A 17,047-nucleotide genomic window follows, 5' to 3' on the forward strand; every position below is an offset into this window, starting at 1 on the left:
ATTAGCATCACAGGTGTCTACAATCTTGTAATCAGTCAGTGGGCCTGTATATAGGGCTACAGATACTCACTGTGCTGCTTGGTGACATGCTGTGCACCACACTCAACATGGACTAGAGAAAGCAAAGGACAGATTTGACAAGCAAAGGAAAATTGATGACAAATCAAAGAGACGGATAATACAAATGGTAACAAAATAGCCCAGGATAACTTTTAAAAAGAGATTAAAGGTGAACTTCAAGCTCAAGGAACATCAGTGTCAGATCGGACCATCCGTCGTTGTTTGATCCAAAGTGGACTTCATGGGAGACAATCAAGGAGGACACCATTGTTGAAAAAGAAAATCACAAAAAAGTCAGACTGGAATTTGCCAAACTACATGTTGACAAGCCACAAAGCCTCTGGGAGAATGTCCTATGGACAGATGAGACAAAAATGGAAGTTTTTGGCAAGGCACATCAGCTCTATGTTCATAGACGGAAAAATGAAGCATATCAAGAAAAGAACACTGTCCCTACTGTGAAACATGAAGGAGGCTCTGTTATGTTCTGGGGCTGCTTTGCTGCATCTGGCACATGGTGTCTTGAATATGTGTAGGGTACAATGAAATCTCAAGACTATCAAGGGATTTTAGAGAGAAATGTGCTGCCCAGTGTCAGAAAGCTTGGTCTCAGTCCAGGTTATGGGTCTTGCAACAGGATAATGACCCAAAATACACAGCTAAAAGCACCCAAGAATGGCTAAGAGGAAAACATTGGACTGTTCTGAAGTGGCCTTCTATGAGCCCTGACCTAAATCCTATTGAGCATCTTTGGAAAGAGCTGAAACATGCCGTCTGGAAAAGGCAATCTTCATACACGGGACAACTGAAGCAGTTTGCTCATGAGGAGTGGGCCAAAATACCTGTCGAAAGGTGCAGGAGTCTCATTGACAGTTACAGAAATCGTTTGATTGCAGTGATTGCCTCAAAAGGTTCAACAAAATATTAAGTTAAGAAGAAGAACCATCATTTCTGTCCCGGCCGATTTCATAAGTTTAATTTTTTTTTAAATTCTGTGGTAGCAGGGTTGAAAAGCAATGCCTGACTTTCATTTGTTAATTTTCAGAGATTTTTAATTTATTACTTTTGTCAGATTCAAGGTATTTCTGTGACCATTGTGGGTTTTTCTTTCATTAACCCCTTCATGACTGGTCAATATGGCCATGCGAGGGCTTATTTTTTGGGGGACGAGTTGTACTTTTAAACTTCATTACTAGTTTGACCCTATCGTGTACTGGAAAACAGGGAAAAAAATTCCAAGTGCGGTGAAATTGTAAAAAAAATGCAATTCCACAATTATGTTTTGTTTGTTTTTCCACGTTCACTAAATGCTAAAACTGGTCATTATGAGTTTGTAGACACTAAACATTTATAGGTTCTTTTTATTTAAGTGGTGAAAAAAAATTCCCAAAAAAATGGCGTAATTTCTGAGACCCGTAGCATCTCCATTTTTCGGGATCTGGGTCCGGGCGAGGTCTTATTTTTTGCCTGACGTTTTTATTGATACCATTTTGGAGTCGATCTGATGTTTTGATCGCCCATAATTGCATTTTATTGCAATGTTGCAGCGACCAAAAAAAACATAATTCTGGTGTTTGGAATTTTTTTCTTGTTACGCCGTTTACCGATCGGATTAATTATTTGATTATGAACGCGGCGATACCAAATGTGTGTGTGGGGTTTATTTTTTATTATTTTATTTTGAATGGGGCAAAAGGGGGGGTGATTTAAACTTTTATACTTTTAATTTTTTTTTTTTTTTTAACTTTTTTTTTACACTTTTTGCTTGCTTCTATAGTCTCCATAGGAGACTAGAAGCAGCAACTGTCTGATTGCCTCTGCTACATAGAGGCGATGAGCAGATCCCCCTCTATGTAGCAGAAATGCTCCTTTGCTATTAGCGCTGACCACTAGGTGGCGCTCATAGCAATCTTTTCATGACAACCACTGGGGTCTGCTGCAGACCCTGGGTTGCCATGCCCACCCATCAGTGACCCGCGATCACATGACGGGGTCACTGATGGGCGGGGTAAGTGACACACTTCCGGCGCGGCCCTGTTAAATGCAACTGTCAGAGATTGACAGAGGCATTTAACTGGTTAACAGCCGCGGGTGGATCGCGATTCCACCCGAGGCTGTTGCGGGCACATGTCAGCTGTAAGAATCAGCTGACATGTGCCCGGTTCAGTGCGAGCTCAGCGCCGAAGCCTGTGCTGAACCGGGGGTGATGGCCTGGGGCGTACTAATATGCCCCAGGCCAGTAAGGGGTTAAACGAGGGGTACTAACAATTTTGACCACATGTGTAGCTCTATATTCATCCATACCACACAGTGTAGCATTAACTAGCCTGAGCTATTACTTGGATACCTATAGCACGTATACAGTAGAAATAAGATTTCATTATCATGTCAGTTAAATTTCTTCTGGATCATAATTATTTCTGCTTTGACAATCAATTTTATTTTTTTTTTTTACAAAGTAAGGGAGTAAGTATGGGCAGCAAATTTTCTCGTCCAATGGGAGGAGCAACACATTTACCATGAGAGCAATATTTATAGCCCAAAAAATCATATCGTAAGGTCGATTTATCGACGACCTCCTCCTGATGTGGGGAGACACACAGGAGGAGGCGTTGAAATTTGCACAAAATCTCAACAACAATGATTTCAATTTGAGATTCACACTTTGTTTTGAAACCCCATAAAACACTGTACATGGAAATTTTGGTATCAAATAACTCCGTCTTGGTGTTCTTACAAACAAGCTTTTATAAATGCCTCAAACTTCTGAGTGTGAATCAGACCTGAGCTCTAACGTGATAGAAGATGACAGTCCGGTGAAGACAAGAAACATATAGACGGCCGGTGGTGATGTAGTCAGTGACGGACTCTGGCCAAATATGTTTCTAGAGCCGTAGTAGATGAAGATGTTGTCCTCATCATGAAGTTGTTATTTCTCATGTCACATGTAATCAATATCTCCTGCAGTATTGATAATAGCGATTCCAGTGTTGGTAAATGAGATTAGAATTAGCAATAAGGAAGATGAGTCTATGAGAAACGTATTCACTTGCAGATTCTGAGGAAGAAACTGCTTGTTGTCTGTGGCCTAAAATATATAGGTTTTATTACTAGATGTAAAGAAGAAAACTAGATACTGTAAAACCTAAATCTCCTCAAATGTTTCCTTATTATCTCCAGTAATTGTATTATTACACAGGATTTTTATGACGTTACATCTGCTCAACTTCACATTCAGGTCTCTACAATATCGAATCCTCTCAGTGAAGATCTTCTATATAAGAGAATTTTCCTGAATTACGCATCAAAGATGGATATGGACAGAGACAAGATGGCGGAGAGGATATTACACCTCACCCTAGAGATCCTCTTCCGGCTTACTGGAGAGGTGAGAGATTCTGATGACGTCACATTACATCATTCTTATGTATGGAAATAACGGATGGACTGAACTGGAGAGGTGAGGACTCTGAAAATGTCTGTAGTAAGGTTTATGAATGTGTCTCTCCATAACCAGGATTACACAGTAGTGAAGAAAACCTCTAGTGAGCGCTGTCAGGACCCTGTGCCTGAGGGATGGGGAAGACCCCTAAGCCCAATCACAGGGCCTCCACCTCACCCCCTGATACATGAGGACAACAATGACCAGAAGATCCTAGATCTCACCTACAAGATGATTGAGCTGCTGACTGGAGAGGTGACACTGCTAGGAATGAGGAATGCTGCAACATTTTATAGTAAAGCTATGAAGGGATCAGGGGGGTGACTGTATCATTGTATGTGTCAGGTTCCTATAAGATGTCAGGATGTCGCTGTCTATTTCTCCATGGAGGAGTGGGAGTATTTAGAAGGACACAAAGATCTGTATAAGAAGGTCATGATGGAGGTTCCCCAGTCCCTCACATCACCAGGTAATAGACAAGACTAAATACACACGGCCTATAATTATCTGTATGTAAAGAATGAATTCAGTCCCTGTATGTGTTTCCTCCAGATCTATCCAGTAAGAGGACAACACCAGAGAGATGTCCCCGTCCTCTTCTTCCACAGGACTGTAAACAAGAAGATCCCAATATTCCTCAGGATCATCAGGTAGATGGAGAGAAGGTGTCATGAGATGTCTCCTGTGATGTGTATACGGCTGTGAAGGTCTTGTGTTCAGTCTTGTTTTACCCACCAGAATTATATGGTTTATACTTATATAATGAGAATGGTGGAGATGGCAGGATTAGAGCTGATCATTAGTGATGAGCGAGTGTATTCGTTACTATTCGCACGGATAGTACGGTATTCGGGTTACTTTTTATATTGCTAGTGTTTGTGTACTCGCCTCGCTATATTCGAATGTCCCGCCCTGCAGTTTTGGCGCCTCCTTTGCAGCCACTAAACATGCTGGGCTTCTTAACCAAACGCAGTAATGCTTCAGACATCTTGGTTGTGGCATTACTGTGATTGACTGGCCACCCAGCTTCATAGGGTCTATTTAAGCCCTGTCGTCGCCATTTTGTGCACATTGCTTCTGGAGCCTGCATTCTATAAGCATAGGGAGAGATTTCTGAGCTGCTAGGGAGAGTGTTTAGGCCTCTTGATAAAACAAAAGCCCTTTTAAGGGCTACCTGCCGTGTATACTAGTTCTGTGTTTAAAGGAGCCGCTCACTAGCTCCATAATACCTTAAAAAAATAGCTCTTTTCAGAGCTGAAGACACACAACAAAGTCATAGTACAAGGAGGGAGAGATTGTGTGTTCTTCCAGTGTCCATATTAAAACAGCTCTTGTCAGAGGCAAAGCAATATTTTTCCAGCACACACAGAAGTAGCATTTTGTGCTGCCTTTTTTTTTTTAGCACCGTTCTATTTTCCCTGCTGTTTTAGGGGTCAGAGCCTGCCTTCTGTCCATATTAGTCCGCTTAAAAAATCATTGAGTGCCCTACACAAAGCAGTAGTCCAATCATTTCCTACTGCCTGGTACAAAGCACGCACCAGGCCATTTTAACCACTATTTTGGCTGTGACAGCTAGCTTGACTTGTGCCATCAACATCTGAAATTCTGTCAACAAAACCCAAAATGTCAAAAAAGACTGTTGTTAAGGGACGTGTCAGTGGTGCGCGAGAAGGCACTCAGTCTGTGTCAGGTCAGAAGAAGCTTGATGCATCCACTATATTCCTGGAAAAATTTCCCGGTCTGGAATTTAAACGTGTGTGGAAACCACAAGAGCGAGAGCAGATTCTGTCTTGGATAGCAGACAAGGCCTCTACGCATTTGTCAAGCAGCAACAAATCTTCCACCACACAGTCTACTGTGGATACACAGAAGGCTGGCCCATCCAATCCTGAAGCTGGTTCTCCTTCCTGCAACCATTATCAGTCATAGGAGACATATGACCTGAAGCTTGGCCACTCTGAGGATCTGTTTAGTACGTATCCTTTGGTTGGCTCTGGACTATCACTGTGCAGCATTGAAGAGGGACAAGAGGAGGTGGCGTGCATTGATACTTATGTATTTGAGGACCTATGGCCAGAAGAAAGACACTTGGCAGAACATAATTTTTTGTCTCCAGAGGTGGAGGCTGATGATGATGAGACACGTTTGCAATCAGGTCAGCCTACAATGTCACCTGGGAAGGAGGATGAGATGGAAGACGAGGTAGTCAATGATGAGTCCACTGATCCGACCTGGACTGTTGGCATGCATAGCCATGACATCAACACAGAGGAAGATGGATGTGTAACACCAAAACAGGCACCAAGGAGTCGTGGTTTGCCCAGAGTGAGAACTGGGTCAACTGTTCCCAAGAGCACCCCCGCTGTGCGCCAAGTAAGGGGAAGGGAGCTTTCAGCTGCTGTGTGGAATTTTATTTTTTTTCAGAAAGTCCTTCAGAGAAAAACATTGTAGTCTGTAGCATCTGGAGCCAGGGCAAAGGCAACCTACATGCTCACCATCCAAGGCTCAAGTTCGATGCTTGCAAACCTATTCAGGAGACATAAATACAAAACAAAAGACATCAGCCCACCACCAGGATATAGGAGTACTACCGGACTAAGGCACCCAGAAGGAAAACCCCTCCAGAGACAGGCTTTCATACTCCAGAGAACGTGCCTTCACCAGGTCACCTAGGATGTTCCTACAAACTTCATCTGCACTTAGGATTTTGCTCTGCATCGAAACTAAAACTCGTGCATTCCACGTGAAATACCTGACCACTACACTTAGTATGAATAAAGTGGTTCGGTCCCTTCTCCCAAGGTCTCCGAACGCTCCATAGGCCCACCCGGCATAGGATAGAGTAGCCAGCCATGGCCAACCAATGGAAGCTCCCACCCTGTTGTACACCTCTGTATTAAAGGGACAATGAAGAAGGAAGTGTTCCATGCTTTCCAGCATGTTAGCGCAAGCCTCACGGGGAGCAAATCCTGTCCTCGGAGCTCCTGTACTTCAAATTGCCCCTTACACACAGCTTACCTTGGAAGCAGCGCCAAGTCAAGTCCCAGTACTTCTTGGGGATCCTGCTAGAATTTAACAAACTCACCCCAACCTCCAGATCCCGCCGTGGGCAGTCCTTGAGGACCAATGGACTCTGAAAATGAGAAAGCAAGACCCTCCTATCGAGGAGTTTCCTCGGGAGGGACCTCACCTCCCACATTCCCAGATCCCACCGGTGGATCATTTTCAGAACCGGGGTAACATAAGCAGGGAGATGCCCATACAGTGTGCGAAGATCTTTCAATCTTCCCCCTGAAGATTGATGGCTGAAACCATCCCTTGCAGGATAATACCCATTGAGGAGCCCTCTCCTTCCAGAGGTTTGCCACGTTAACTTTCAAGAAGGTGTTCACTAGGAACACGACGGGGTTCACCATATCCAACCACCCTAGGCTCCTCATGTGGTAATTGACCTCCGGCTTGACTAGGTTCAGTCTATTCCCCCATAACATCTGGAAGAACAGACTGTAGACCCGTGTCCAGAGAGGCTTTGGAAAGACACAGACGCTGCCCAGGTAGATTAGCAAGGGGAGCAGGAAAGCTTTGCACAGGCCAACCCTTTCCCTCAGACTCAAAGACCAACCCTTCCATTGGTCCACTCTTTGGGCGACACCTTTGATTCTGCCTTCCCAGTTTTTCATGGGGTAATCACCCTGGCCGAATTCAGTGCCCAGGACTTTGGCGTGTTCTTGGGGTTCGGGGAGGGTGTCTGGAAGATCAAACCCGGGATCTCCGCCTCCCAGCCAGAGACTTTCACACTTATCCTGGTTGACCTTGGACCCCGATGCCTCCGAGTAGCGCTCCTCTTCTGATATCACCACCATTGCCTCCTCTTGCGAATAAATAAAGACGGTGACATCATCCACGTAGGCAGGCCACTACCCTCAGGATAGCCTCCGGCGCCACCCTGCCCATCCGCACCCCTGCCAACGATCCACAATCGATCCTTCTGAGGAAGGGATCAATTGCAAAGGCATAAAGCAAAGGGCTAAGAGGACAGCCATGTCGGACACCAGATCCTACTCTGAAAGGTTGTCCAATCCACCTATTTGTTTCCATTGACTTGACTTGACTTGACTTGGTGCAACAGCTCTCCAAGGTGTGATCACACCTTTTTAGATCCAGACTAACGAGCAGATCTAATTTGATGCAGGTGTTAGTTTTGGAAATGAAAATTTACAGGGTGATTCCATTTTTTCTTCCTCAGAATTGAGTGATTCCCTCTGCTTGGTCTGAAAAAAATTACTCTTACTGGGTACCACATTTTTCATCTTGATTTCCTTTAGTATTTCTTAAAGCCCTAAATTTGCCATTTGAAATGACTTTAGTTTTGTGCCATGTCTGTGATCTGCTTTTTTTCAACAACATTAAACAACTGAATGAACATCCTCTGAGCCCAGTGGTTCCATAATTTTTGCCAGGGGTTGTACAATGGAATCGTTTAAGAGGGCCGTTGTAGATCAGTTGCTGAAAACATCACCCTCAGATAATGCTGGTGGCAGAGGTACCAGCTCTTTTCAACACCAAGGGATAATGGGGAGAGACACGAACACCAGCTCCAATGGAGGTGGGGGGAAAATGTGCCCAAATTGGGCAATTTTCAATAAACCAGCAAAACAGCAAGGGCTATCTGTGCCTTTAAAAATGCCCAGGAGGGATAAGTTGCAGAACATGGTCAAGGGTTACTTTAAGTGACCATACGTGTGTCCTTTCTGACACTTCAGTTCCCTTTAATTATTGGGTGTCTAAGCTGAACACTTGGCCCGACCTCTCTTTATATGCCTTGGAGGTGCTGGCCTGCCTGACTGCTAGTGTGGTGTCAGAGCGTGTTTTCATTTGCGCTGGGGCAATCATCACTGATAGGCGCACACGCCTCTCCACGGAAAATACAGAGAGACTTACTCTGATTAAATTCAACAAGGACTGGATATATCCACAGTTCGCAATCCCTCTAGATGAAAGCAAGCCAACCTAAATTCACCAAAAATGCAGATTCATGCTACTGCTGTTAAAGTCACCCCCTTCCATTAAAACAAGATTCCTTCCTGTGTCAACCATGACTCAGCCCATATGGCTAATCTTTTCAAACCCTATGCACATTGTACAGTGGACAAACCAGGACAGTATTCCTACTCCAGCCTAACTACTATTTGTGATTGGAGACCCTTGGGATGGTGGCTTCCTGTGTCAACCATGACTCAGCCCATTGGGCTAATTTTTACAAACCCTATGCACATTGTGCAGTGGACAAATCTGTAATGTACAGTGGTCCTACCAAACTAATATTTATCGTTGGAGGCCCTTGTCACAGGTTGTGCCACATTTTGACTGAGATAGGGGATACATATTCAATAGAAATTTACACTGACTGTTGATGACCGACTGATGGCCCTCTGAAAATTTGAATTGAGGGCCACAACTACTACAGTACTCCATCGTAGATAATGTTTGACACGGGAGGCCCTTGTCAAGGAATCTCCCTGCACTTATGACACAGCCCCCAGGAGTAATTTTTGGAAGTACGATGCACATTCTGCACTGGACCAAGTAGTACAATATCAAGAAGTCTTCTCTTCCTATATAATCTGGGGAATATTGACAATCAAAACCTCGGAGCCATTTGGGGAAGCTTCACCAACCCATCCTGGAGGGGAGCACCATAAATCCTTTGACCATTGACTTGCACAAGTGATATATTTGAGCTCATCATCCAGTTGACTAGTGCAGCTTTATTTTTCCGGTTCACTGAGTTCAGCCATACCTGTGCAGCTTTGTTTTTCCGGTTCACGGAGTTCAGCCATACCTGAGGATTGGAGGCCGTACTCACTGCTACCTTCTAGTACTCCATGTCTCTTGGCTTTTTTCTCTGTAGTCTCTGCCCCTAAATGAGTTAAATAATACAGTGAGGGCCCTACAATATGAGTAAGTGAGGGCACTCTCAGATGTACACGAGGGACCTCCAAAATCTCTAGAGTAGGGCACTTCAAAATGTATGTTACAGGGCCACACGAGGGCTCTCACAAAACTCAGCTTTCCTTGCCTACTGCAAGACCTCTGAACATTTGAATTTAGGGTCGCAGTATCACATGGTGGTGGAGGAGGAGGGTCAAGCCCAACGCTGCAATGGCCACATTGTAAACTGCTATTGAATATGTATTCCACTATCTGAGTGTCAATGATGGAGGGACCGCCCAAATGTCTAAGGAACAGCTGTCCCTCCAAAACGCATGTTACAGAGCCACCTGAGGCCTCTCAAAGGATCAACATACCTACTAGTACATTCTAGATGCAAAATCAAACCCAAAAACATTATTGCTGGAGGCACGCCAGTGCCCATGGAAATCCACAAGCACACACGTGTCAAACCAGCAACATAGCTCCAGAACACATGGACAACAAAAGACAGGAATGGAGCTTTACAAAATGCAAATAGAAAATAAATTTTATTATTGGTATAAATACATTAAAAGATACATATAGGATCCATACGAGGGAATATGAATCATGATGTGTGCAAAAGGAGCAGAAAACCCCCCCAAAACAACAGGCCTCAGGTAGGCATCATAAAATGCAAGATATGATGTACAGCAAGTAGTAGACACTAAGCACACCCAACCACTCAAGACATGAACAGGGGAGCAAAGAATATTGCTACAGTACCCCATAATCTATACAAAATCTAGAAGCAATAGTGGGCAAAAGGCAATACAAGTGGATACACATAAGGCTGAATAATGAAACATCAAAAAAGTAGTCAAGGCACTAACCCAAGGGCTGAAAGTTCCCCGAATGGGGAAAGGGAGAGTACAAAAAGTGCAAAAAACACCTACCCAACGCGCGTTTCGCGTGGACAATGCGTTGCTTTCAAGAGAAAGCCTTTTGCCCACTATTGCTTCTAGATTTTGTATAGATTATGGGGTACTGTAGCAATATTCTTTGCTCCCCTGTTCATGTCTTGAGTGGTTGGGTGTGCTTAATGTCTACTACTTGCTGTACATCATATCTTGCATTTTATGATGCCTACCTGAGGCCTGTTGTTTTGGGGGGGTTTTCTGCTCCTTTTGCACACATCATGATTCATATTCCCTCTTATGGATCCTATATGTATCTTTTAATGTATTTATACCAATAATAAAATTTATTTTCTATTTGCATTTTGTAAAGCTCCATTCCTGTCTTTTGTTAGTACGTTCTAGATGTGCTTGTAAAGTGCTGGGGAATAGCGAACTGAAAAATGATGTATGACAGAGGGACCTTCAAAATGAATAAGTCAAGGCCTTCCCAATTGTAAAAAGTGACAAAAAAAAGCCACAGCAGTATGTGTGAACAAAGGCTAAAATGGATATTGTTTGGTTTCTCTGGTTTATTTAGCCTTATATACAAGTGATTGTGCAGGAAAAACTGTTTCTTAACCTTTTTGGCCTGATAAATGCAATTTAGGTTAGGTTTGGTAGTTGTTCTTGTGTGTCTGTAAAAGTGGCGTAATACTGCGACAAACTTATTCCCAGAAACCATATGTGAGTCAGAAATGCATGCAGGCTCATTCTCCAGGCTCTTCCCATTCTGTTTCATCACTTTCCCATCCATTTGAGCCTTTTCCTCAGGCCCCCAGACCTCTTTTTAGGGTCCAGCAGAAAGTAACTCGCATTTCCCATTGACTTACATTGTACTCGCTATTCGGAACGAATACGCGAATATTACAAAGTACTCTTTACGAGTATAGCGATTACGAATATTACGGTACTCGCTCATCACTACTGATCATAGATGTGACTTCTCCATTTGTCTGTGACTTGTACAATATTTCTTTCAGGGTGAAGATCTGACCCATATTAATACTACAGAGACATATGTGAGGGGTGATGAGCGGTGTAAAGAGGAGATTCCTAAAGATAACCGTCCAGGTGAGTAGTAACCACTAAATGCAGAGAAGTCACAGATTCTTCTCAGTCACAGGCTGTGGCTGGTTTACCGGTCAAGTAGTCCAGCTGTATCACGATCGTGTGATCACCATTTTGCATCTAGACCAAAACATTGTCCTCCACCAAAAACTGTTCAAATGACTTTGGACATTGAAACTCCTTTTCTATAGAACTTACAACCTGGAAGATCCAACTACCAACTGAAATTAGAAGATCCTGACTCTTACCTGTCCAGATCTGTAAACTACCAATCCAAATGACAGCACATGTAGAAAGTGCTGACAAGTTAAAAAATCACTTGAAGAAAAATATTATGATGGATCTGTAAGAGAAAGCGGAGGGTAATGATGCTATTGGCTTCCTAGATCCCTGATATCTTATTAGATGAATCTACCTTCTCTCCCTTCTGTGCTACTGAATGTGCTCATATGATTCCTACAAGACCAGGTCCAGTCTTTATGACCAAAACTCGCTTTTATGATCGGCAACATTAAACGTGCAGTGAGGGCCTAGTGTGAATATCTGTATAATAACAACGGAGTTTCCCTTTACCCTGACTTTTCAATTTCTTTTTAAACCAAATAACTTCAAATAGATAAAGTATACAAAAAACATTACACCTGTGCCATGATATATCTCTAAGCTGTGAGTGGCTGATGGCTGTAATATACATTTATTCACGGCTGCAGGAGATATGTTGGCATGACTCAAGCCCTGGTTTCATGGATTCACTCCACGTCATAAATTATATTATCGATCGTAAAGAATTTAGATACAATTTATCCTGAAATGGGGGCACTAATACTTTCTCTACTCTTCTGGTCAGGACTCATAGTAGCTCCAACGGTCTACCATAAATAAGTGCAACTCTGGTTTAGTGTTGGAGTTCTCCCCTCCCCCCCCCTCCCCAAACATACATTCTTGTTGAGGATATAACGTGTTTTTCTATTGTCTTTTTTTTTTTTTACAGGTTAATTCTGTATGATAGTTTGATTGTGGTGGGATCGGCTTGCCTCACTTAACTCTGTAATTCCCTGGTACTCTTTCAAAAAAGGTCTCCATTGTCTCTTCCAAATGCCCGAGTTCTAAATTTAAGACATCTCAGCTCTGCACTATTATAAAATGTTCTTATTAAATGTATATTTCTTCTTGAGACTTATTTGACAGAAAATATTGGCCCTTACTATAGTTTAAATTGCCAGGAGCTACCAAGAAGCATACTCTATTTAGCCCAGAGAGGTTTCACCACTAGTTACTCTCTCTCTCTTTTGTTTTTTGATCTTTTCATTAGATGTGTTATTGTTTATAGTCAAAGTTTTGCCCATCACCCTTTAACCCCTCTACATGGATCTGTACGTACACAAAGACCCCTAGGATTGGACTTAGTGTTGCCTGCTGTTCTGTGGTGTGAGATGACAAGAAGAATAGTCAGGTAGCCGGATCAGAGCCAGGAGGGCAGAGAAAATACAAAATCAGAAGACACAATAGTAGTCAGTAAACTGGCAGGGATCACAAGAAGAAACTAAGAAGAAAATACACAACACGATAGCTGAACACAGAGGACTTAACCAGCGGAGAACAAGGCTATATCGGCAGCTTCCGGCATTATGCATGAGCTTTAGTAGGGTGTGGTGCTTTCCATTTGAGTTAAGTAGGGAGTATATTTCATTTTAGAAGAGCGGATATTTCTGGATTGGTTTATGGAAGCCATGTTGCTTTTCAAGAGTTTTTGAGCCACTAATGATGTGGAAACCTCTGTTTTTCCATTGACAGACGATGGACCTGAGAGGAGGCTTGTTTTTTTGTGATATGAGTAGAAATTTTTATTGGTATAATTTTCACATATTTCATATTTGGGAGGCAGAATGAACAAACAGTTGAACACCAAACTCTAATGGTTCATGCTATGAGGTTTTCTATTAGACTGTCAACTGTCATTGTCTTGGTGAATAATTTAATATTTTTACATAACTTGCCATTTGTACCAACAGTTTAAGTAGAAATGTTCAAAAATATAAATTTCAAGAATATTTTATTCAAATATATTTTTTTTTACTTAGCAGATGACTGTACTAGGAGATCAGAGGGACAGCTGACATCTTCAATTTTCAAAACAGATGAGCTGGAGATCTCACAGGATACAATTGAAGGGAATGCTATTACTCCAAATATACCATCATCCCTTTACAGCAAAGATGTGTCATCTGATCCTTTGAAACAGGTCCTATCTTCTGATTCATTACCAACTACTAAGGAAAATCAAAGTCACAAAATAAGCATTAAAAAACTAACTGCTCCCAAAGCTAAGAAGCGATTTGCACGGTCTGAATATGGAAATAGTTTTCCCCTCAAAAAGTTTTTTCTTAAACATCAAAAAATTCACACAGCAAAGAATAGATTTTCTTGTTTCAAGTGTATGAAATGTTTTAACAAGAAAGCAAGTCTTCTTAGTCACCAAAGAACTCACACAGGAGAGAAGCCTTTTTCATGTTCAGAATGTGGGAAATGTTTTACACTGAAACCAAATTTTGTTACTCACCAGAGAACTCACACAGGAGAGAAGCCTTTTTCATGTTCAGAATGTGGGAAATATTTTACAGAGAAATCAAGCCTTATCAAACATCAGAGAATTCACACAGGGGAGAAGCCTTTTTCATGTTCAGAATGTGGGAAATATTTTACAGAGAAATCAAGTCTTATCAAACATCAGAGAATTCACACAGGGGAGAAGCCATTTTCATGTTCAGAATGTGGGAAATGTTTTAACCAGAAATCAGATCTTGTTACACATCAGAGAAATCACACAGGGGAGAAGCCTTTTTCATGTTCAGAATGTGGGAAATGTTTTTTCCGGAAAGCACATCTTGATAGACATCAGAGAATTCACACAGGGGAGAAGGCTTTTTCCTGTTCAGGATGTGGGAAATGTTTTTTCCAGAAAGCGAATCTTGATAGACATCAGAGAACTCACACAGGGGAGAAGGCTTTTTCATGTTCAGAATGTGGGAAATGTTTTAACCAGAAATCAGATCTTGTTACACATCGGAGAACTCACACAGGGGAGAAGCCTTTTTCCTGTTCAGAATGTGGGAAATGTTTTAACCAGAAATCAGAACTTGTTACACATCAGAGAACTCACACAGGGGAGAAGCCTTTTTCATGTTCAGAATGTGGGAAATGTTTTTTCCAGAAAGCGCATCTTGATAGACATCAGAGAATTCACACTGGGGAGAAGGCTTTTTCCTGTTCAGAATGTGGGAAATGTTTTTCCCAGAAAGCGCATCTTGATAGACATCAGAAAACTCACACAGGGTAGAAGGCTTTTTCATGTTCTGAATGTGGGAAATGTTTTAACCAGAAATCAGATCTTGTTACACATCAGAGAACTCACACAGGGGAGAAGCCTTTTTCCTGTTCAGAATGTGGGAAATATTTTACAGTGAAATCAAATCTTGTTAAGCACCAGAGAACTCACACAGGAGAGAAGCCTTTTTCATGTTCAGAATGTGGGAAATGTTTTAACCCGAAATCAGATCTTGTTACACATCAGAGAATTTACACAGGGGAGAAGGCTTTTTCATGTTCAGAATGTGGGAAATGATTTTTCTGGAAAGCGCATTTGTTACACATCACAGAACTTACACCGGGAAGATGCCTTTTTCATGTTCAGAATATGGGAAATGTTTTAACAACAAATCGGCTCTTGCTAGACATCAGATAATTCACACAGGAGAAAAGGCTTTTTCATGTACAGAATGTGAGAAATGTTTTAACCAGAAATCAAATCTTCTTAGTCACCAGAGAACTCACACAGGGGAAAAGCCTTTTTCCTGTTCAGAATGTGGGAAATGTTTTAACCGGAAAGCGCATCTTGATGGACATCAGAGAAGTCACAGAGGGGAGAAGCCTTTTTTTATATCCTTAATGTGGAAAATGTTTTACTTGAAAAGACACACTTTTAGCCAGAAAAAATCTTGCTAATAAATGAGTGCGTCCTATAGACTGGAGGTAGCTTCCTGTGACCGAGAACAATGAGACGGTGTCCTTCCTGATCAGTGAGAGAACTGCTCTCTCCTCCAGCCCCACACTTATCTGACTGGTGCATAGGAGAGGAAGGTACCAGGACCTGTACAGAGGCTGCACATCCTGACTGAGCAGCTGAAGAACCTAGCTCAATGACCTTTCAGATTATGTAACACTGTTTTACATATTTTTAAAAGTTGTCAGGTTCCGCTATGAACTGAGCCATTTCTTAATGAGTTTGACCTCCTGAATTCAAATTGAACAATTGAGTTTTCCTTTTACTGCTACATATAATTAATGATAAAAGTTTCAGTACTTTGAAACATTATTATTCTTGTAAATATAGAGATGCAGAATATTTTGTTATGCCACTTTTCTGATATTTATTTAGAGAAAACTTAGAAAAATTCAAATAACTAAAACCTGTCTAAACCTTATTGCGAATTTTGAACAGTTACAGAAATTGCACTACAAAATTAGTCCTCATTCAGTGACAACTGTTTTTTGCTTGTTTCTTGTACTCCTGTATTGGATCATCTATTAAAATTATGTAATCTGCAAGCATTGATGGATTTCCTTTTTCCTTGATATCTCTTCTCCATAGCTGCAATATCTTGGTTACATCTCTCACCATCCTTGTCTCTCACTACTCCACAGTTTGGTGTAAGAAAGGTCTAGAATGTAAGAAATTAATCATTAAGGACATGTTACAGCCAAGATCCTTATATGTTTTGAGGAGAAATAACACTAACTCTTCATAGTTTCTGTATCTGCCCTTGAGTTTCCCAAAACGTTAGTTACCACAAATGCAAATCTAGACCATACAGCCTTTTCCTTGCCCTGCAACAACTGAAGAAACTCCTCATCTTGAAAAAACTTACAAATCTGAAGTCCAATAAAGACTCCTTTTATATTTGCTTCACTTAACCTTGGAAAGTTATCAATCAGATGCATGAATGCTTTTACATTTTTATCCATAGCCTTTTCAAAGTTCTTCATTAGGCCCACCTTAATAAGATTTTGTTACCACCATTGCCTAGGTGGGTCCTCAATTTCTGGATGCAGGACAGTTTACTCCCTTTCTGAAGTGAATGTCAGAGAGGCCAGTCCCTTTTTTTTGTAGCAATATTCTCTTGCATGACTATCCCACTTACACGGAAAGCAGCAGTACTTTCATGCAACAACCCTGATGACATATGTGGACAAGCAGATGTAGGAGCTTGTAAAGATCTGAGTTTGTTGGTTGTAAGTAATCACCTTGACATGTTAACGATGCAACAATATTTTATGGATCACAGCCACGGTAACAAAGCAATTCCAAGTAAATTGCCAAAGTACCGTTCTCTCAGTCCTCAAATTCCCAATCTGGGTTCAGTAGTTCCACTGCCTTTGTATAAGGCCATACTCACTGTCTCCCAACTTTTGGTTGGCCCACAGATTTCGTATCTCCAGCCACTATAGTCTGTAGCCACAGTTCATGATCCTCTAGACGGCAGATAAAACGATGAAAGCACGCGTATCTCGTAGCAGCAGTCCTTGTAAGAAAGTGTAAATCCAAACG

The 17,047-nt window shown here is 41.9% G+C and overlaps 1 protein-coding gene across 1 annotated transcript in view; it reads left to right on the forward strand.

The window, feature by feature from the left end:
- LOC141191683 (uncharacterized) overlaps positions 1–14,779 on the forward strand; it is a 29,378-nt gene extending 14,599 nt beyond the window's left edge. Inside the window, exons 4-9 of the mRNA XM_073661625.1 lie at positions 3,299–3,448; positions 3,578–3,757; positions 3,848–3,971; positions 4,055–4,152; positions 11,355–11,445; positions 13,527–14,779. Coding sequence (XP_073517726.1) covers positions 3,299–3,448; positions 3,578–3,757; positions 3,848–3,971; positions 4,055–4,152; positions 11,355–11,445; positions 13,527–14,779 — 1,896 coding nt within the window. The remainder of the gene's footprint in view (positions 1–3,298; positions 3,449–3,577; positions 3,758–3,847; positions 3,972–4,054; positions 4,153–11,354; positions 11,446–13,526) is intronic.
- The last annotated feature ends 2,268 nt before the right edge of the window (positions 14,780–17,047 follow it).

The sequence above is a fragment of the Phyllobates terribilis genome, unplaced genomic scaffold (assembly GCF_046119375.1).
Source record: "Phyllobates terribilis strain yellow unplaced genomic scaffold, ASM4611937v1 Scaffold_49__1_contigs__length_9717188, whole genome shotgun sequence".
NCBI lineage: Eukaryota > Metazoa > Chordata > Amphibia > Anura > Dendrobatidae > Phyllobates > Phyllobates terribilis.